This window comes from Oppia nitens, unplaced genomic scaffold, assembly GCF_028296485.1.
Source record: "Oppia nitens isolate AA-2021 unplaced genomic scaffold, nextdenovo-longstitch-racon4-pilon3 scaffold1_pilon_pilon_pilon, whole genome shotgun sequence".
In the NCBI taxonomy this organism is placed as follows: Eukaryota; Metazoa; Arthropoda; class Arachnida; order Sarcoptiformes; family Oppiidae; genus Oppia; species Oppia nitens.
The window spans coordinates 1,576,399-1,597,323 of NW_026533199.1; the positions used below are offsets into that span (position 1 = coordinate 1,576,399).

The window sequence follows — 20,925 nt, forward strand, 5'->3', positions numbered from 1 at the left end:
GTATAAACACCAGAAACAAATTCACAGAAAGTTTTTAAACAAACAGTTTAATTTGATTGCATCCAAATGATTGACGACAACAATTCATTGTCTTATCTAAAAGTTTGAATACAATTATCCCAAAGAAAATAAATATTAATTAATTTTAACCCGATTTTTGTTTTTATTTACGGTTTTTATGCTTTAAATTTAATTTTTTATTTTTTCTTATAATTGATGATTTGGTACTCTATTTGTAAATTGTAAAACTAATTAAATATCGTTTTTTTTTTAAAAAACATTTATTAAACTTATTTTGGACCTAATAATTATTTTTTATGATTAGCTGTAATTATACGATATATTTAATGATATATAATTCTATGACTTTACTGTAATTTATTTTACTATAGGTTTAATAAATAATATTTTTCTCAGTATTTTTTAGGCTCTATCTTAAAATCAGACCAGCATCAGACTCCCGACTCATAATGTTTTGTGAATATCTATTAAACTATATTTTTAATATAAAAATGACCAATGGTAAAGTTATAGATAATTTTAGACTGGATATATTTATAATTAATTATTTTTTATTTACTCTTATGATTGGCCAGATAATTGCATCAGACCTCTTTTAACAGGTCAACTGAATTTTACCGATATTTGTCTCGTTTTGTCGATATCAGAGACGACACGATTCAGACACTCGTCGAAAATGACATCAATTCGATGAACGCATTGCGGACCATAAATATGGACAAAGATTGGCATCTATTGCCGACACAGATATCCATTGGTCAGAAATTACTTATACGACAGGCGTTGGACAAACTCGCAGATATCACCGATGATGACGTTGATGGCGGTGACAACAGACMGCAAGTGATAAATGCAAGACGACTGGTATCTAACAGTCAGCCAATAGAGATCATCACTTTGAAGGATGAAATGATGGATATAGTTATGGATAACAATATTGAGGTCAACAATAACAACAACAATTGCAGTGATAAACAAACGATGACTACAAGTACTTCAACAGAATGTGATAGAAAATCTTTTGTCAATTTGAGGGATCAAACGGACAGCGTTTTTGATAGTGTTTCGGAAAACAATGAGATGCCGTCGGATAACGATATTGATGTGGAGGACAGTAGTGGTAATCAGTTTTATCATATTTTTCATTTAATTGTAATGTAAACTAATATAATTTTGACCGAAACAGTGACATCAATTGATAGTCAACTTGAATTGAAAAAACAAGCATTTGTTGTCATAAGTCCGATAAAAATGCCGATTAATTTATCAAAGACTGTCGACAATAGTTGTTTAATTAGGTCTGAGGTTAAAATTAAACGCAAAAATCGCCTGAAATGTGGTCAATGCGACAGCTTTTTCTTATATAAGACATCACTTCAAAGTCATGTGAATAGAAAGCACAGGAAATGTCAACCATTCAAGTGTTATAAATGCAATAAACAGTTCTTCGCCAACACATCACWACTCCATCATTTGGGACTAAAACATGGCATCCGATTGTTTGATTGCGACAAATGCCTGTTTAAAGGACAGACWAAACATGATCTTATTAGACATCAAAATAGACATTCGACTGATCGGCCATTTKTCTGCAATTACAATAACTGCTACAAGTCTTACAAATTAAAAAAACATTTGATTGGACACCAGAAATATGTTCACTCGTCTGATCGGCCATTTGTRTGTAATTACAAAGACTGTGACAAGTCTTTCAAAGAAAAAAGAGTTTTAATTAATCACCAGAAATATGTTCACTCATCTGATCGATTGTTTGTATGCAATTACAATAACTGCTACAAGTCTTACAAACGTAAACAAGATTTGWTTGGACACCAGAAACTGATTCACCAAATAGTTTAGGCCATGGGYTCCAAGTGGTCGTCGATTTAAATGTTTGCACACAACTCACTGATTGTCTTATAATTTTTTTCTGTTGAAATTTTTTAAATTATAATATCTTATCTCTATTTTGTTGCTACAAAACAGTACAATAAGTTAACCATAAAAAAAAACTTTGAATACCACACCGTTATATCACCAAAAAAAATTTCACTAATGATTAAAACATTTGAATGAAACTAATCATTCATTCATTACACATATACTGTAAATCTCTATTAAAGTATTGATTTTTTTATTAAACATAATAATTATAGTATTTTAGATTAAATTATAGAAAATTTGAATTTTTTTTTGAGTACTTATTTGAATATATAACTTATATATTATTTAATCTATCGGTAATATATTTATATGTAAATTATTATGTATGAAAAAAATTTATCTAAAAACTATTAATTTTTTAAATTAATCTCTTATTCTATTTAATTGATTGTTTTCATTCAATGTATTTTAAATAATAATATTATTATAATATAAAAACTATAGTGTAATTGTAGCAAAAAATAATAATATTTATTAATATTTTTCTCATAATTTTTAAACTAAAAGTTAAATCAGATTTTTTGCGCAAAAATAAAATAATAAAACATTATTTAGTGATCTAAATATTAATTTAATTTTTAAAATCAATTGATTAAATAATCAGTTATATGAAAACAATTAAAAAGTAAATAACTTTTWGATTTAGTACTTTTTGTTTACTAATTATTTTGATATAAATTTTATTAGTTTTAGTTTAAATAATTTAATTACTGTATTGTAATTAATTTTTTACAATTACATCACTGTTTTGAACCAATTCAAACAAAGTAAACAACAAATTTTAATTATAAGATATCTTATATTAAATTYTGAGTATTATTAGTTGAGATAGTATCACTAAATTTATTTAAATCAATTTTTTTTAATAATTATTTCWATGAAATTTTATGCAAAAAAATTATTAATTTTGGTATTATTTATTGTAAAAATAAAAAAAAATACATTTTACTTTCTAACGGGAAAATATTTTATTTTATCTATTTTTCGGGAAAATTGGAGTAATTTTTATTAAGGAAGTTCCCTTCATTGGAAAGTTGTCCGAACTTTTCTGAAACATACTATTTATATATCATTTGTAAAATATCTTTTCAAAAGTTTTATTACAATAGCATAGTTTTATAGGACAATACATTTATATTAGTAATTAAATAAATATGAATTTTTGTGAAAATTATTTTCTAAAAATAAAAGTACTAAAATGCTTGTACAGTGTCTATAGTATAGACTCTATACTTTAGAAAGATTATACTCTAGAGTTAGGTTAGAGTTAAAACTTTTAGCTTCAAAAAGTGAATTAAAAGGCAATAAATATAACTAACAATATATTGTATGTGTAATAAATTTAGTGAATTTGTGCTAAAATAAGTCAATGTTTTTCATTGCAAGCATTTGTTAATTAAATTATTGATTATATTTTATGCTAAACTAGAAATAATATAAATCATATTATATTTATAGCCAAAACAAATATAACTTTATATATATATTTATATATATATTTCTAAACAGTGTATATGATGTTTGATATGATATACAGAAAACAGATTAAGTTTTTATTAAGTATTTTTAATATTATTAAAGTATTAATATTCAAAAGTATTTGATTATAAATGATTGATAAGATTTATTTAAAATGAGTATATTTTTGAAAACATTGTAAAAAGTTTTTAGCAAATTATTTTTATTAAATATTTTTAGTTTAACCGTTTTTTTTTAAATTTAATATTATTGTATTTTTTGTGCACATATTGACAATTGACAGCATCATCACCGGATAGATCAGCGATATCGCCGCAGTCGACAATGCAAACCGATTGTCACCGGTATTTGTCTCGTTTTGTCGATATCAGTGCCGAAACGATTGACATTCTGGTCCGAAATGGTATCGATTCGGTGCACACATTGCGGACCATTGATATGGACAAAGATTGGCATCTGTTGCCGACACAGATATCTATTGGTCAGAAATTACTGTTACGACAGGCGTTGGCCAAACTCGTAGATATTACTACCAATGATGACTATGACGGTGACAAACGGCAAGTAGTGATTACTGAAAGACAATCGGTATCTAATAGACAGCTTTCTATCATTTTGGATGACAATATGGACACAATTTCGGTGAGTAATGATAAGCAGTGACAGTGGTAATCAAAAATTTTTTTTAATCACATCTAATGGTTACCTAAAAAAAAGATATTATCAAATAATACTAATGGCTTTGAATTGGCTAAACTGGACAATGATGTCACCGATGATGACTATGACAGTGACAAACAAGAGATGCCCTCCAGACAAGACATATCTGTCAGAAAATCTTTTGTCAATTTAAACGATCAGATGGTCAGCAACTTCGACAACGTTTCGGACAGCAATAATGATGAGGTGGACGACAGCAGTGGTAAACAATTTTTGTCATATTTTTGTTATGAATTTGTATTATTGTTGTGAAAAGTAATAAAATCTTGTCCTAAACAGTGATATCAACTGATAGTGAACTAGAGTTGAAAAGACTTGCATTGCAAACACAATCCGTTGTACTCATAAGTCCGTTAAAAATAACGAATAATAATAAATCAAAGATTATCGGCAAAASAAGTTTAAAGTTGTCTGAATTTGAATCTATAGTCAATCAACAATTCAAATGTATTGAATGCGACCGCTATTTGTCGTCGGCGGCAAAGCTTGAAATTCATGTGAATAGTTGTCACTTGAAATGTCGTCCATTCAGATGTAATAAATGCGGTAAAAAGTTTTTCGCCAACTTATCACTACTCAATCATTTGGCAAAAAAACATACAATGAAACCGTTTGCTTGCGATAAATGTCACTTTAAGTTCAGTAGTAAATGGATACTCTTTAAACATAAACTGATTCACTCAACCAATCGGCCGTTTGTCTGCAATTACAAGAACTGCAATCAATCATTCAAACGAAAAGACACACTGAGTGGACATCAGTCAACTGTTCACTCGACTAATCGGCAAATTGTCTGCAACTATGATGACTGCAACAAATTGTTCAAAAATAAACTAACACTGAATAGACACCAGAAAGTGATTCACTCAAATAATCGGCTAATTGTCTGCAATTATGATGATTGCGACAAATTGTTCAAAAATAAACTAACATTGCAACAACACAAGAAATTTGTTCACTCGACTGATCGGCCATTTGTTTGCAATTATAATGACTGCGACATGTCTTTTAAACGCAAATCAAATATGATTGGACATCAGAAAGCAGTTCACACAACTGATCGGCCATTTGTTTGCAATTATAATGACTGCGACATGTCTTTTAAAAGCAAATCAAATATGATTGGACATCAGAAAGCAGTTCACACAAGTGATCGGCCATTTGTTTGCAATTACGATGATTGCAACAAATCGTTTAAACGTAGAAATAGATTGCGTTTACACCAGAGTTTGGTTCATAAAACTAATCGTCAAATTGTCTGCAACTACGATGACTGCAATATGCCGTTGAATAATACAAAAATACTGCATCGACTCCCGAAATTGATTCACTCGCCTAATCGGCCGTTTGTATGCAATTATAAGGACTGCAATGCATCGTTTAAATACAAGTTCACATTGTTTGGACACCAGAAACGGATTCACAAGAATTGCTTGAAATGTATGTAACATATCTTATAATATGTTTAATTTATTTACATTTTCTTGATTCTGTTGTTGTTGTTGTCTAAAACAGTGCCATCGATTGATAAAGAAATTGAATCCAAACAAACAAAATCTGCTTTTGTTTTAAGTCCACTGAATGAGCGGAACAAAAGACATACGATGTCATCGGCAGCGGCAATGAAGAAGAATACAACGATTATGAAAAATAGGATAATCAACGWCAAGACAACTGCCGAAGTGTCCACCAAATCGATGGATACGACTTTGTCAACGCCAACTAAACTGATCACTACTCACAATAAGCCGGTTATTATAGCTATTGGCGAATCGGTAGTCGACACCAAACCGTTATATTGATTATTATCAATACCTCAAGTGAACTCTCAAATGATAAACTGATTAATTGAGACTTACATTCATTAGTTATACCATTATATCAATTATTATCTAATAATTAAAGGTTTTATGAATTGATTTTTTTATATAAAAAAATTGCTTCACATTTACAATAATAATGATTGAATTGAATTATAATAATTATTATTATTTGCTTTAATTGGTATCAGTTTTTATCAACAACAAAAAAATTGTATTTTTTGGTTTGATTTTCTGTTTAAAACTATTTCTCATTCAATTTAACCGATTRTTTTCATTCACTGTATTTCATACATAATAATCATTTAATTGTTTCGAYRGCTCATAGAAATGGATCGAYTGKTCCGATAGTCACTACCAGATCCGCCAMTAAATCAAAGTGTGTGATGAAGTAAACTATCRCTTAATCACAGATGGCCTCAGAAACAACAAATTTTTGTGTAATTTTTTTTGTAGACATTTAGATGAATACCTTATCTATGATATACTGGTATTAATACTTTTATAATATATTAATCTTATCGGAAGATGTTTATACATATWGTATTATAAATTAATGTAAAACAGATTAAAAAAAWTTTTTGTATTCAATACTTTAGGCATATATTAAAAATTTTCAAAAACATTGATAACATATWAGTAAATTTTAATTTTAAAAACAACTTATAGTCAAAMCCTTTTAGCTTTAGTTTAATAATTAGTGCATTAAATAATATTTATTTAAAAATGAAAATATTCAATAAAATATTTKCTAAAAAATMCCAAAATATTTATTTAAATATTTATTTTTCAAAAAATACAATCATTTTATGAAAATATACACACACATACACACATACACACACATACACACACATACATACATATACACACACATACACACACATACATACAAATACACACAAATACACACACATACACACACACATACACACACATACACACACACACACATACATACAAATACACACAAATACACACACATACACACAAATACACACACATACACACAAATACACACAAATACACACACATACAGACAAATACACACAAATACACACACATACAGACAAATACACACAMATACACACACATACACACACATACACACACATACACACACATACACACACATACATAGACCATTATTGATTAAAAAATTACTCTTATAGTGTATWTATGTGTACTACTTTTAAAAATTAGTATAAACTTTATTTAATTAAAACATGTCTAATTTAGTTGACAATAATTATATTTAAACAATATATAATTAATATTATTTGTTTTTTAATTGAATAAAATTTGCTCAATTTTACTAACAGGCGCTTCAAACATAAYATACGCCACATAACTGACCAAAATTGACACAACTGACCATTGTATGAATGACATAATCTATAGTTTTAAAAAAAATAAATAATAAATAACTAAAATTAATTAATTAATTAATAACTACAAATTTATTACAAACCATTGCTGTTATATTTGAATAAACTGGTTGTTCAACTGTATAGACAAACATATAGATAATAACCAAATGATAGAGATATGTCTGATAGGATAGTTTGCTTAACGGCTTAAATACTGACAACGATAGTAACCGATTGACSAGACCTCCCTGGCCAGTAGCACACGAATACAGCATATAKGACCARCACAGRGCCAGTAGTGTACTTTGTAGTGTACCGTATATAATGCTTGCTGGGTTGTCAATACTGTAGCCAATGGGCCATAGATTGGGTATTAAATATATGGCAAGTGTTATACAAATAGATAGCGTCCATAGAATTTTATTTAATAACTATTTTGTTTTGTTTTTTTTTTTATTTAGTTRTTGAAWCCSCATTTATATAAAATTTTAAAAAATTAATTATATAAAATTAATTAATTTATAATTTATGATTAATAGATATTTAAGTATATAAACAGTATACAAACAAACCGATTTAATTATAATTTTATGTTTAATGTAAATATATGCCATTATAATACCCATATTGTATGCACCAAACCGACAATAGGCTTGTCTATAGATTTTCATAATAAATATATAGTCACTAAAAACAAAAATCATATATAATRATTATTATTATAAAAGTAAAAAACAAATAATAACAAACAAAAAAAATAAATATTATTATTATTATATATCATATAATTTATAAAAAAAACTTACTAATGACCATAAATATCAATGACTGTCGAGTGATATTTGATTAAATAATAAGCGATAACAATCCAACTAATAATTATTGCCAACACATTGATTGCTAGACCTATATATTGTTTTCTGAATAATAAATTATTTAAAAATCTTTATATAATTTATTATAACATTAAGAATATATGTATGTTTATGTRTATATATATATATATATATATATATATGTATATATATATGTGTATATGTATGTATGTGTGTGTGTATATATGTATGACAATTAAAACAMAATTTAAATKAKTTTACCTAATTTGTTTGCAAGCTAATAAAATTGTAAAAATTGGAGAAACTAAAAATAATTGCATATCAACCGCCAAATACCAGGTATGAGAAACACACTAATATTTATTTAAAAAAAAATATATTGTAGAATATAAGTTATCTAATATCTATATAAGTTTATATATATATATAWATTAATTTTAATTTAATTATTTCATACACCATTCATATAGAAATTATTAATATACAATAGATTTCTCCAAAAATTTCGACGACAATTGAGCACTTCATTAGTAACATATCGGTGCCATAGAGGAGCACCGGTAGTCATTAGTTCAGAAATAATTGAAAAACCAATCAATGCCAACAACGATGGCGTTAATCTTAAATAGCGATGAAATAGTTTTTTGAAAATATTATACTTTCTAATCGATTGACAYTTTTGGATATCATTGACAGTACTATAGGCGCACAAAAATCCCGATAACAGTAGAAACCCGTCCACACTATTCGATGCGTGTTTTATTAGTTGCATAAAAAATTTACGATTCAATAAATCGACATCAAACTTATTTACTAAAAAAAAATTTAAAAAATCAATAAATAAATWAWTTTTTTTTTATTAATTAGGGGTGGTTCACATATTACGTTCGCACTTGAGGGGAGGGGATGGGTTGGCCAAAACAAAGGAGGGGAAGGAGAGGTGTAGAGACTTTAAGAACGTTCTCATTTAAATAATATTTAATTTCGTGTGGTGATTATGGGGGGGGGGGAGTTAGCGACATGTGAACGTATTTTTTTWAAAAATAACTACATGCAAACAATTGCGAATATAKAGGAGARAGGTCAGGGGGGGTCTAGATTTTWAAAAAAGTGCTAACGTAATATGTCAATTGCTCTTTGAAAWTATTTTATCTTATTTTTGTTTGTCATGTTTGTTGTGTTACCTATTGGTAGAGTATTAGTAAAATTATYATAAGTRTGATTCATTATAATCWTACAAAGAGATATAAAGCGAAAACCGTGAAAACAGTTTATACTGTTTTGTTGTTGACTACCAGTGCTAAATAATTGCCGGGTGTTTCTATAAGCTGAACAGGCTAACAAACATTTAAACCATTTTGAATTAGTAGCTAGATAGAAAAATAAAATAAACAATGTAAAAAAAATTTCATAAAATTTATTTATACTGTATGTACAGTATATATATATATATATATATATACATATATCAGTGATTAACTTTATAAATAGGAATTTTTTTAGCTATTATTATAATTTATGAAAARTATCATGATAAAAGTAATCACACATATAGACTAGTACAAATTAAATAAATATTTTATCTAAGTCATAGTTTAGTTATTATTTATTGTAATGTATTTTTAAAAACTTTTAAAATAAATAAAAACTATTGTTATCTATGAATAATTATTTTATTTATTATAATTTTGAACATYARWAATGTTATAACATTTATCAAAAAAAAAGTTATCATGATACCACTTAAAGTTAATCACTGATATATATATTATAAATTGTAGTATCAAACTAAAAGTTTTTTTAAATTAAAAAAAAATAATATTAAAATCATTTAGTAGATTTAGAAAAATTATTAGTCGGTATTTATTATTAAATAAAAAATGTTTTTTTTTAAATGTTTTTTTTAAAAAAAAATTAAATATTAAATACTTACTTGTTAAACGTTTTTTGAAAACATCAACAATAGTTGCTATTAGTATTATCAAAGCAATTGTTGAAAATATACATCTTTAAATTATTTTTTWAAAAATAAATAAAAAGTCAATTAATTAAAATTAAAAAAAAATTAGCATAAAAATATTTCTAACATAATAAATATGTGAAACCATTGAAATGTATAATTATCATCATTACTACAATATTCAATTGATAAATGGATACCAAATGATCTTGAAACTTAAAAATTAATTTTAAAAAAAATTTGTTARATAAATAAATTATAATATTAATTGTAAAWRAGTATTTAAAAAACAAAAAATGAATAAATATAATTAAAATAATTTAATTATTATTATCGTTTTTTTACTAATTACATGATTTTAATATGTTTTCTAAATCTTGTTGATTGCAAACATTAGGTATACAAATACCAAGTGATGGTATAATTGATTCATTTAAAAACCAGTTGAGAATGCTAGAAAGCATTGCCAGAAACAAACTTTAAAAACTCATATATTAGGGTTTGCATTTTAATAAGATTTTTTAATTAAAAATAAATAACTCAATATTATATAAAATTTTTATTTTATTTTAAACATATAAATTATTAAATACAAGATTTAAATAAAATTAATTGATAAAGTAATTAAGAAATTTTTTTTTAATTATTTTTAAAGTTAATCATTAATAATAAACAAATCCAAATAGTATTAAAAATGAGAATATTGTTTTTTATATAAAATTATATAGATTAATAACAATGGATGTAATAACAATGCTTTAAATATCATTGTTAGTATTAATATTGTTTAATATATCTTCAATATCGTCATCCATTTCATCATCTGATTCATTTTCTTCTTCAAAATCCATTTCTGATGAAGTTTCGCCAGATGTTTCGTCAGAAGTTTCGTTTGATGTTTCCTCACAAGATTCAGAAGCATTAATTTCAAGAGAAACATCAATGACAAGTTGATTTAAAACATCATGAACTATTTCTTCTATACTCATAACTTGACCATAATTATTAAATTCAATATTTTGAAGGCTTTCATCAAATTCTTCGTCAAATATTTGCGCTATATCAATAACATTACCGTTATCATCAAATTCTATGTTTGCAAGAATAGCATCTAATTCATCGTCAAAATCTTGTGAATCAGACATATTTATTTATCTATTAAATAATTAAAAATAATAATTATATAAAATTAAGACGTTTTTAAATTATAATATTACTTACGACTGTTCTGTCCGATAGCTCGACTTCAAATGACTTGACTTACAATATCTTCTTTATATCACAATAAAATGTTGACGCAACAAAAAGGTAATCACATAAATAAAGAAAATAATATTTATATCAATTAGGAATAAACATAACATATTTAAATTTATAAATAATTTATAATAGTTACGACTGTTCTTTCCGATAGCTCGACTTCAAATGACTTGACTTATAATTATTACTTTATATTACAATAAACTGTTGACGTAATAATGTTGACTCAATAATAATATTGATGTTACAAAAAGGCAATCACATAAATAAAGTAATTATTTTATATTAATATTTATATTTATTATGAATAAAGATAACTAATTTAGATTTATAAATAATTTATTCTAATTACGACTGTTCTCTCCGATAGCTCGCCTTAAAATGACAGATTTTAAATGACTTGACTTACAATTACTACTTTATAACACAATAAAATGTTGACGCAACAAAAAGGTAATCACATAAATAAAGAAAATATTATTCAAATTAATTTTTTCAAAAATATTTTTATTTAATTAATTTCCTTTTAATGAAATTTATACAAATTATTTAATCAATAGTTATAATTTCATAGTCAATAATTGTAATTATTTCTTCAATAAAAATAATTTCTGAAGACACGATTTGATCATTTATCATAATATTTTGATTATCTATATTATAGTTATTGTTTACATTAATTTCAAGAATATCAAAGTAATTAGGATGTTGAAGAAGATGTGCTTTTACTCCAAAATTAAGTTCGTTTTTATTCATCCATAAATTACGACAATATGCACAGTTGAGATCTTTAAATTGATCGAATGCAGTCTTTATAAGTGACATCAAACATGAAGGACAAAAGCGGTGAATACAAGGTTTTCCATTAGAGCAAATTGAATAAGTTCGACATTCAATTGACAAATGTTGCACATATTAATAGTAGACATTTTATTCAAATAATCATAAATGTCTTGATCTTAAATATGACTTGAATTTTAATATTCAATTAATATATAATACAATAATCTGTAATATGATTAGTTAAAAATAAATATTACGTACATAGTACGATAGTACATTCCCTTCGATGGCTCGACTTGAACTGAGACTTGAAATAATAATTTCACTTTATTTAAAATTATTAAATGTTAACGTAATATTAATGTTAACGCAATTATTAATGTTGACGCAATTATTAATGTTAACGCAATTATTAAATGTTGACGTAATATTAATGTTGACGCAATATTAATGTTAACGCAATTATTAATGTTGATTGTATGTATTGTAAGTATTGTAAGTATTGTAAGTATTGTAAGTATTGTAAGTATTGTAAGTACTGTAAGCATTGTATGTATTGTATGTATTGTATGTATTGTATGTATTGTATGTATTGTATGTATTGTATGTATTGTATGTATTGTATGTATTGTATGTATTGTATGTATATATATTACCATTTATTACTATGTATTATAGTACTATATGTTACTATATATTACTATATATTACTATATATTACTATATATTACTATATATTACTATATATTACTATATATTACTATATATTACTATATATTACTATATATTACTATATATTACTATATATTACTATATATTACTATATATTACTATATATTACTATATATTACTATATATTACTATATATTACTATATATTACTATATATTACTATATATTACTATATATTACTATATATTACTATATATTACTATATATTACTATATATTACTATATATTACTATATATTACTATATATTACTATATATTACTATATATTACTATATATTACTATGTATTACTATATATTACTATATAAAAGTGCATTATTTTTGTTTAAATTTAAATTTGTATTCTATAGTAGTAAATAATATACTATTTTTTTAATTTAATAAATTTTGTATATTAGCAGCCATTTTTATGTATATATAAAATAAAATTTTATATAGAATCATAATATTTTTAATTTTTAAGATTATCTAAGCTTATTAAATCTGATAACATAATTTTTTGTACTTTGGCCGCCATTTTCTCTATGTTCCTGAAGAGATATCAAAATTTCAATGCTGATCTTCTATACCTTATTTTTGATGGAGAATCTAAATCTGAAATCAAAATTTTAAAATTCGCACTTTGAAAACCAACACACAGACACACACACACACACACACACACACAAACATATAGAATCCATAAAACAAACCTTTTAAAGTTTGTTTGAAAATAGATATAATATATATATAATTTTTTTTAATTTAAAATATTTTAACATATTTACAAAAAAAATAACATTAAAGTWAATTAATTTTTTTACTAACCGTCATATTGTTTACTTTTRTAAAATAGTYTATCGGCATATTTAGTGTACAATATTGACCATTAAATTTTRATAATTGATTATCTAATRTAATTTCTGATCTCAAATCCAAACATTCACTGTATTGGCCCATAAACTGATAGTTACCTCTCATAATACCGGTGCCGATGACTGCACTCGAATCAATCACTTATTGAATTYAAATTTTTATTAATTAAATTAAATTAAGTTAATTATTATTAATTTGTTAATAAAATATTGATAACAACAACAACAATAAAACAAATAATTTTTGAAATTATCATTATTAAATCATTTATATAYATATATATAATATATTAAATAATAATAATAATACTAATAATAATAMTAACAATAATAATAATAATAATAATAATAMTAATAATAATAMTAAMAATAATAATAATAATAAAAAATTCATACATTTTATTAGTTCAAYAGAGTTATGATTATTATCCAAATAGTTGGCCACTTGTTTGCATTGTTGACTTAAACTATCAGTTTTATTGAACTGAGAAAATAATTGTCGTATAATATCATGATTTTTCCAAATTAATAAATTAATTTTATCGTTGCATTGAATTAATTGAACATTAAATAAATTTAATATAAATACAATTAATACTATAAAATTAATAATTTTAATAAACATTTTTGAAAATATATTATATATATATTATAATTTTAAAAAATTTAATAAAATAATATTAACAATATACAAGTATCAATATATTGTTTTATCTAATATTGTTAAAATACTTAAAACGTAATTTAAAAAATTTTATAATTCAATTTTACTGTTAATTATTTACTGTTAATTATTTACTGTTAATTATTTACTGTTAGTAATTAATGCTTATTAAAGTGCAATGTAATTAACARTATAAAACCAGTTGAGAATGCTAGAAAGCATTACCAGAAAAAACTTTGAMGACATAAAATTTGATACCCCACRTGACTATAGTTGAATTTATTTTTTAATACTGAGTCATTATGTTGTAATTTATTGCAAGATATATATGTAAGGGGCCTAAAATCCTCAACTTTTATAATGAATAATTTGAATATAATTATTAGATTTTTATAGATATTTCATACATTCATAATTCAAACTTTATATTATTAATAGATTAGAAATTCAATGTCAATCGATAGTCATGTGAGAGAGAGAGAAATATTGATAAATCTATCGAAAGTTTCCATAAATTACTCAATATTCAGTTATTTCCTATTTTAATAATTTGTAATTTTAAGTAATTTCTATAATAATTTTCACTCCTTTGCCTACGCTTGAAGAAAGCAGTCGATAGACTTGTCAATCATTATTAAGGCAAATGAAACATTCAATTTAAATAATACTTCTATTTTTGTAACTAATATGTAATTAATATAATAATTAATAAATATATTTAATCATCAATTGAAGTGTGCATTGAGTGAAAGTTTGTTTTAAGTGTGAGGTATGAGGGATGTCGGCAGGCAATTGAAGTAAAGACAGAGGACCGTGACATTGAAAGGGTGATTACGAGAACTGCAATACTATCGGACCAGACATACTGTCTGAATTCGATCCCTGAGTACCTGAGTTGAGCTGAGTGACTGAGCTACAGTTCCTTGTAACTGGTCATAAAAGTCAGGCCCGTTACATATATATGTATATTATTTCAAATTAATTTTTTAAAAAAATAAATTACTTTTAATTTTTTGTTATACATTTCAATTTTTATTTCTAGTTAAATATTTGACTAAAAATAAAATATACATGTATATTATGATTTTTATTTTAAATATTAAATAATGATATTTAATATTTTCAAAAAAAACTGAAAAAGTTTAGTTATATACTAATATAGAGTAAWAAATATAACAATGACAACTGTAACTTATTTGAAAATAAGGTAAATATCCGATAAACCTACTTTTTAATAAACCAAAAAAATTGAAAATTGTTTATAACTTAGCCAAAAACTAATTTATAATCTTAATATTAGCTGAGCATATAGTATACAAWAAAAAATAATATTTTYAGWYATTTAGATTTTTGGCAACATGGTAATTTTTTAGAATTTAAAAATAAATAAAATTTTTAACACTTGGTAACACCAAAATGTAACTTTTGTAAAAAAATCATACTATACTAAAGTCATTTAATATTTATTGATTATTTTTTATTCGTTGAACATATATATATATATTGAGTCATCATTAATATTGCTATTTTTTTAAATTTATATTTATAAATAATTWATTTAWAATTTATATTTGCTCTTTTTGTGATGTAAATAATTACGTCAAAATTTATATTGCGTTAAAATTTAATTTATAAAAAAAATTATGTCTGACTCTGAAAAAAAATATTTAGATTAAAAAAAATATATCTAATAAATAAAGATTAGTTGATAAACGAGTTTAAAGATAAAAATTACATAATCGTCAAAATGAAGACAATAAACAAAAGAAGAGTCATTTTTGGTCATTCGGAGACCATTTGTTTCAAATAACAAAAACTGTAATCAATTGTTTAATAATAAACGATTACTGAGTCGACACATAAAAAATGATTGATATCATCACTGACGATGACTTTGGCAATGATGACGAACTGCTAGTGATTACTGCAAAACCATTGATATATAACACTCGGTCTAAACTGTGCATCAATTTGGCCGACAAAATGGACACAGTTTTGGATACTAATAGAAAAAAAGTCGTCTAAAGATATTCAAGTAAACAGTTGTGTGCAGAGAAATCAGTCAACTGATCGGCGACTTTATTGCAATTACGAAAACTGCAATAAATCTTTCAAAAACCATAGAGTATTTGCGTCGACACAAGAAACAGATTCACTCAACTAAACGGCCATTTGTTTGCAATTACGATAAGTGCGATAAGTCTTTCAAACGCAAAGATGATATGATTGAACACCAGAATTGTTTTCACTGCAAAAAGTCATTTAAATGGAAAACAACTTTAGCCCATCATCTGAAACGGATCCACTAGTCTGATGGACCATTTGTTTGCAATCATAAAAAACTGCAATAAATCTTTAAAAACCATCGATTATTTGTGTCGACACAAGAAAGAGATTCACTCAACAACTAAACACTCATTTGTTTGCAATTACGATAAGTGCGACAAGTCTTTCAAACGCAAACATGATTTGATTAGACATAAGAATTCTGTTCACAGTTTTGATCGGCCATTTGTCTGCAATTACGACGATTGCAATAAATCGTTTAAATTGAAAAAAAGTTTAGTTTATCACCAGAAATGGATGCATTTGTCTGTTCAACAATTAGACTGCAATTATGATAACTGTAACAAGTCTTTCAAAAACAAATATTATATGAATTATCACCTAAAATACGTTCACTCGACTGACAGACCATTTGTTTGCAATTATGATAATTGCTTCAAGTCTTACAAATACAAACAATTGCTAATTGGACACAAAAAACGGATTCACCAAATAGTTGAGTAACGGTTTGAAAACTGATTGTCCAAATGTTTGCATTTATTGCAAATGATTTGATTTATAATTTGATTTTTAAATTTAAAAGATAATATTTTTTTAGAAATAATTGATTTATTTGTTTGTTTGGTTTTTATATATGATTTTAAATGTTTTAATAATAAAAAACAATTAGATAATAATTGCCAAAGTTTTCATTAAAACTGTATATAACTTTTATTTACTGTCATATTTTATAATAAATTAAAAAATAATAGTTTAAACTGTATTTTTATAACAATTTCTAGTGAAATGTGATGTTTATCTCAATTTAACCAAATTTAACATTTCTATTGTCTTTAAATAATATTAAATTAAAAAAAATAATAATTAAAAGAAAACGATTTATTAGTTAATAAATTATAGGAAAATTACAGTATTTAAAAAACTGATTAATTATTTGATACAACATTATAATTTGTAATTGTTATTTAAGTTTGATTTTTAAAAAAATATTTTATGTCACCGATATTTTGTAACAACTAAATTGTAAAATTATAATTTTTTAATTTGATTTATAAAAACTTTCCTAAATTTAATTCAAATTAATTTATAGTTTTTATTCAATGTATTTTATTAGCATATTACATTTTCGAGGTAATTTCCTCATTTTTACATAGGAATTTTCGGGAACTTTGGGAATTTTTAAGGAATTTACACATGATCTCCCTTGATTTTCAAATTTTGAACAAATTCCAGTTTAAAAATGCAATAAAAGTCAACACCCCCAGTACCCCCCCCCCAGGATTTTTCGTGATTTTTGTCAGTTAACCCACCCACCCCCCTAGTATATCATAATGTATTGAATATATCAATATAATATAATAATAATATATTACTACTATTAGCACTAACTAAGCAACTAATTTAAAAAAAATATTAAATTGTTGGCAACTGATGATAATAATAAAAGTAACTAAACTACTACTATGACTAATACTACTATTACTTATTATTATTATCATTATAGTATTTATTATTACACTCATATTTACTTGACATTAAAAATAGCAAAAAATATTATTTAATTATTATTATAGTTATTACTATAATTTATAATAAAAATGTTGTGCTATTATTCTGACTTATCTAAAAAAATATAACTGTATAATTAATAAGTTTCTACTATTTATTACAATTACTACTAATTAAATGTAGTAAATTATAATAATTTAGTATTTATTTTAATATTAAATAAAATAATAACTATTATGTTAATTAGCAATAGAAATATAATCAAATTATTTAAATATGTATTTATATTAATTGTTTTAGTAATTGCTATAATATGGATGAAAAGTTTAATTACGAAACCCAAATACAACATACTTGTGCGCAAGATTATCAATACCCAAAGTGAATTGAAACTAACCAAACAAACAACATCAAAACTGACCGACCGGATCAACTGCCGGCACTGTCGACAATCGATAGTAATATTTATACACTCGGCAGCGGTTAGCAGTGGTCAATATTATGATAATCGTCAAACACTACGCCATACATGGGTCGATAAGGCCAAACAAGAGGGTATTTGTGTATATTTTGTGTTGGGTATGAGTGACCAATTGCTGGTCAATCAGCAATTAGCTGCCGAAGCCAACCGTAACCGAGATATACTACAGTTTTTGTTTGTCGACAACTATTTCAATGGTACACTCAAAACCATTGCATTGATTAGATGGGCTAATAAAATGTGTTCACCGACAGTGCGCCGACACGTATTGAAAGTAGACGACGACACTGTAATCAATGTTAGACTATTGTTAAATAATTTACATCAATTTAAACAAGGTAACTTACAGATATAAGTTATATATAAAAAAATATGAAATTTATTTTAGCTACCAATGCTAGCTTTGTTATAATAAATTGTTGTTTTTTAACGTCTACTGTACTATATTTTATGACACCCCGAGTATCATCAGCAGACAGGCTCAGGGAGACTAAAACTACTGTAATTATTATTGCAATATATATTTAAATCCTATACAATTAAATGCCAGATATTGATTAGCTAATAGAAATTTTAATTAGTTATTAGATTTTTTTAAACAAAATAATAAATAGAAAATTAAATTACTACTAATTAAAAAATTATTTATAAAAAATATATCTCAAAATCTCGATCTTAGGAGGGGGTCGTTTGGCTTGCCCCCTACCTTCCCCCCTTACTTAGTCCTGATATATACATATATTACTACATATAAATATTTTTCACGATAAAAGTGTAGTTTATTAAAAAAAACTAAATTCAATTACTATGTAATTATTTTCGTAGAGAATTTGAATTGATTTTACACAAAATTAATTATTTTACAACTTTTACAATAAAATACTATTATCTTATTTTTTTATATAGAAACTATTTTACAGCATTGTTATCATTTTATTTGCAAAAATCTAAATATTAAAATAGTAATAATTTAGTAATATAATATATCATTAGTACATCATTAATACTGTATATAATTACTGTAGTAATATATTAGTATATATAGTATATATATATTAAAAAACTGAGATAATCAAACAAAATAATGATATAATGCTATAATTATTAGTCATATTTTATGACATAAAAAATACAATAATATATATTTTATAATAGTAATAAAAAAAATTGATAATATATTATAAATTGAATATAACTAAATTTTTTCTGTTGTTATTATAAAAACAGGTATTAATGGATACTTACAGTTCAAGTCGCGGATCAATCGCGACCAATACCATAGACACTATATGCCCTATAAGTATATCAGTGGTGAATATTATCCAAATTTTACAACAGGTGGGGGATATCTGATGAAAGACTGTACCGATAGACTGGAACACCAGTTAGACATATATACCGGTCCTGTACTCGATCACGAAGACCTGTTTATTACCGGTATATTGTCAGCCCAAACGGCTGGCATCGACCGCTTTAACAGTCAACTGATCCATTGGACCGATCAGTGTTCAGATGTCTGTGTCTACTATGACTATCCTATTGTGTTTGAGTGCACCGATAGTCAAATAACCGACTGGTGGTCACATATTCAGACAAAATCAATGAATAATTGTAATTAATTGTTGACCACTTGTGTTGGTTCAGTAACTTTTCAAAACAGTTATTTTATATCATATAATATTACATTTTAGAAAAAATAACATTAATAAAGTCAAAAATCTGAGAATTAATCCATTAAAACATCAATTAATATAATTTGATATAAATATGATTTTAAGAAAAATTATTAATGCAATTTAAAAAAAATTAAATTAACAGTTTGTTTGGTTAATTAAATTTTGATTATATATTTATTTATTTATTAAGTTGTTATTGTTTGTTTGTTTCGGTTTTTGAAAAATTTTTTCAAGAAAATATATAATAATAATATTTATAAATTTTTAATCTAAAGTATAGTACACTGGTTAACATTATACATGTAATTCATAAATTAAATATATATTCATAATAAATATTTTTTAAAATTATTAAACAAACTGTATTTTTAGCATTTTTTCAATGATTTCAGTGATGGTTAGCTCTAAGTAAACGAATTAAACAATTCTATTGTCTTTAAATTATATTATAATTGTTTTAATCGCAAAAATAATTGATTAGTTATATCGGAAAACATTGGCAATAGTTTGATAAATAATTAGATTTATTACT

At 24.5% G+C, this 20,925-nt stretch overlaps 2 protein-coding genes across 2 annotated transcripts; both read left to right on the forward strand.

Annotated features, from left to right (window-relative positions):
* Positions 1-711: 711 nt before the first annotated feature.
* LOC128952762 (zinc finger protein 761-like) lies at positions 712-5,981 on the forward strand. Its single transcript, XM_054298203.1, has 6 exons — positions 712-1,141; positions 1,208-1,705; positions 3,728-4,086; positions 4,162-4,366; positions 4,444-5,604; positions 5,680-5,981. The coding sequence occupies exons 1-6, from the start codon at positions 712-714 to the stop codon at positions 5,964-5,966; spliced, it is 2,940 nt and encodes a 979-aa protein (XP_054154178.1). The 3' UTR covers positions 5,967-5,981.
* Positions 5,982-16,307: 10,326 nt separating this feature from the next.
* Positions 16,308-20,336, forward strand: LOC128952766 (N-acetyllactosaminide beta-1,3-N-acetylglucosaminyltransferase 4-like). The gene is made up of 4 exons (XM_054298206.1): positions 16,308-16,433; positions 16,830-17,067; positions 18,537-19,055; positions 19,945-20,336. Exons 1-4 carry the CDS (start codon positions 16,308-16,310, stop codon positions 20,334-20,336), a joined length of 1,275 nt encoding a protein of 424 aa, XP_054154181.1.
* The last annotated feature ends 589 nt before the right edge of the window (positions 20,337-20,925 follow it).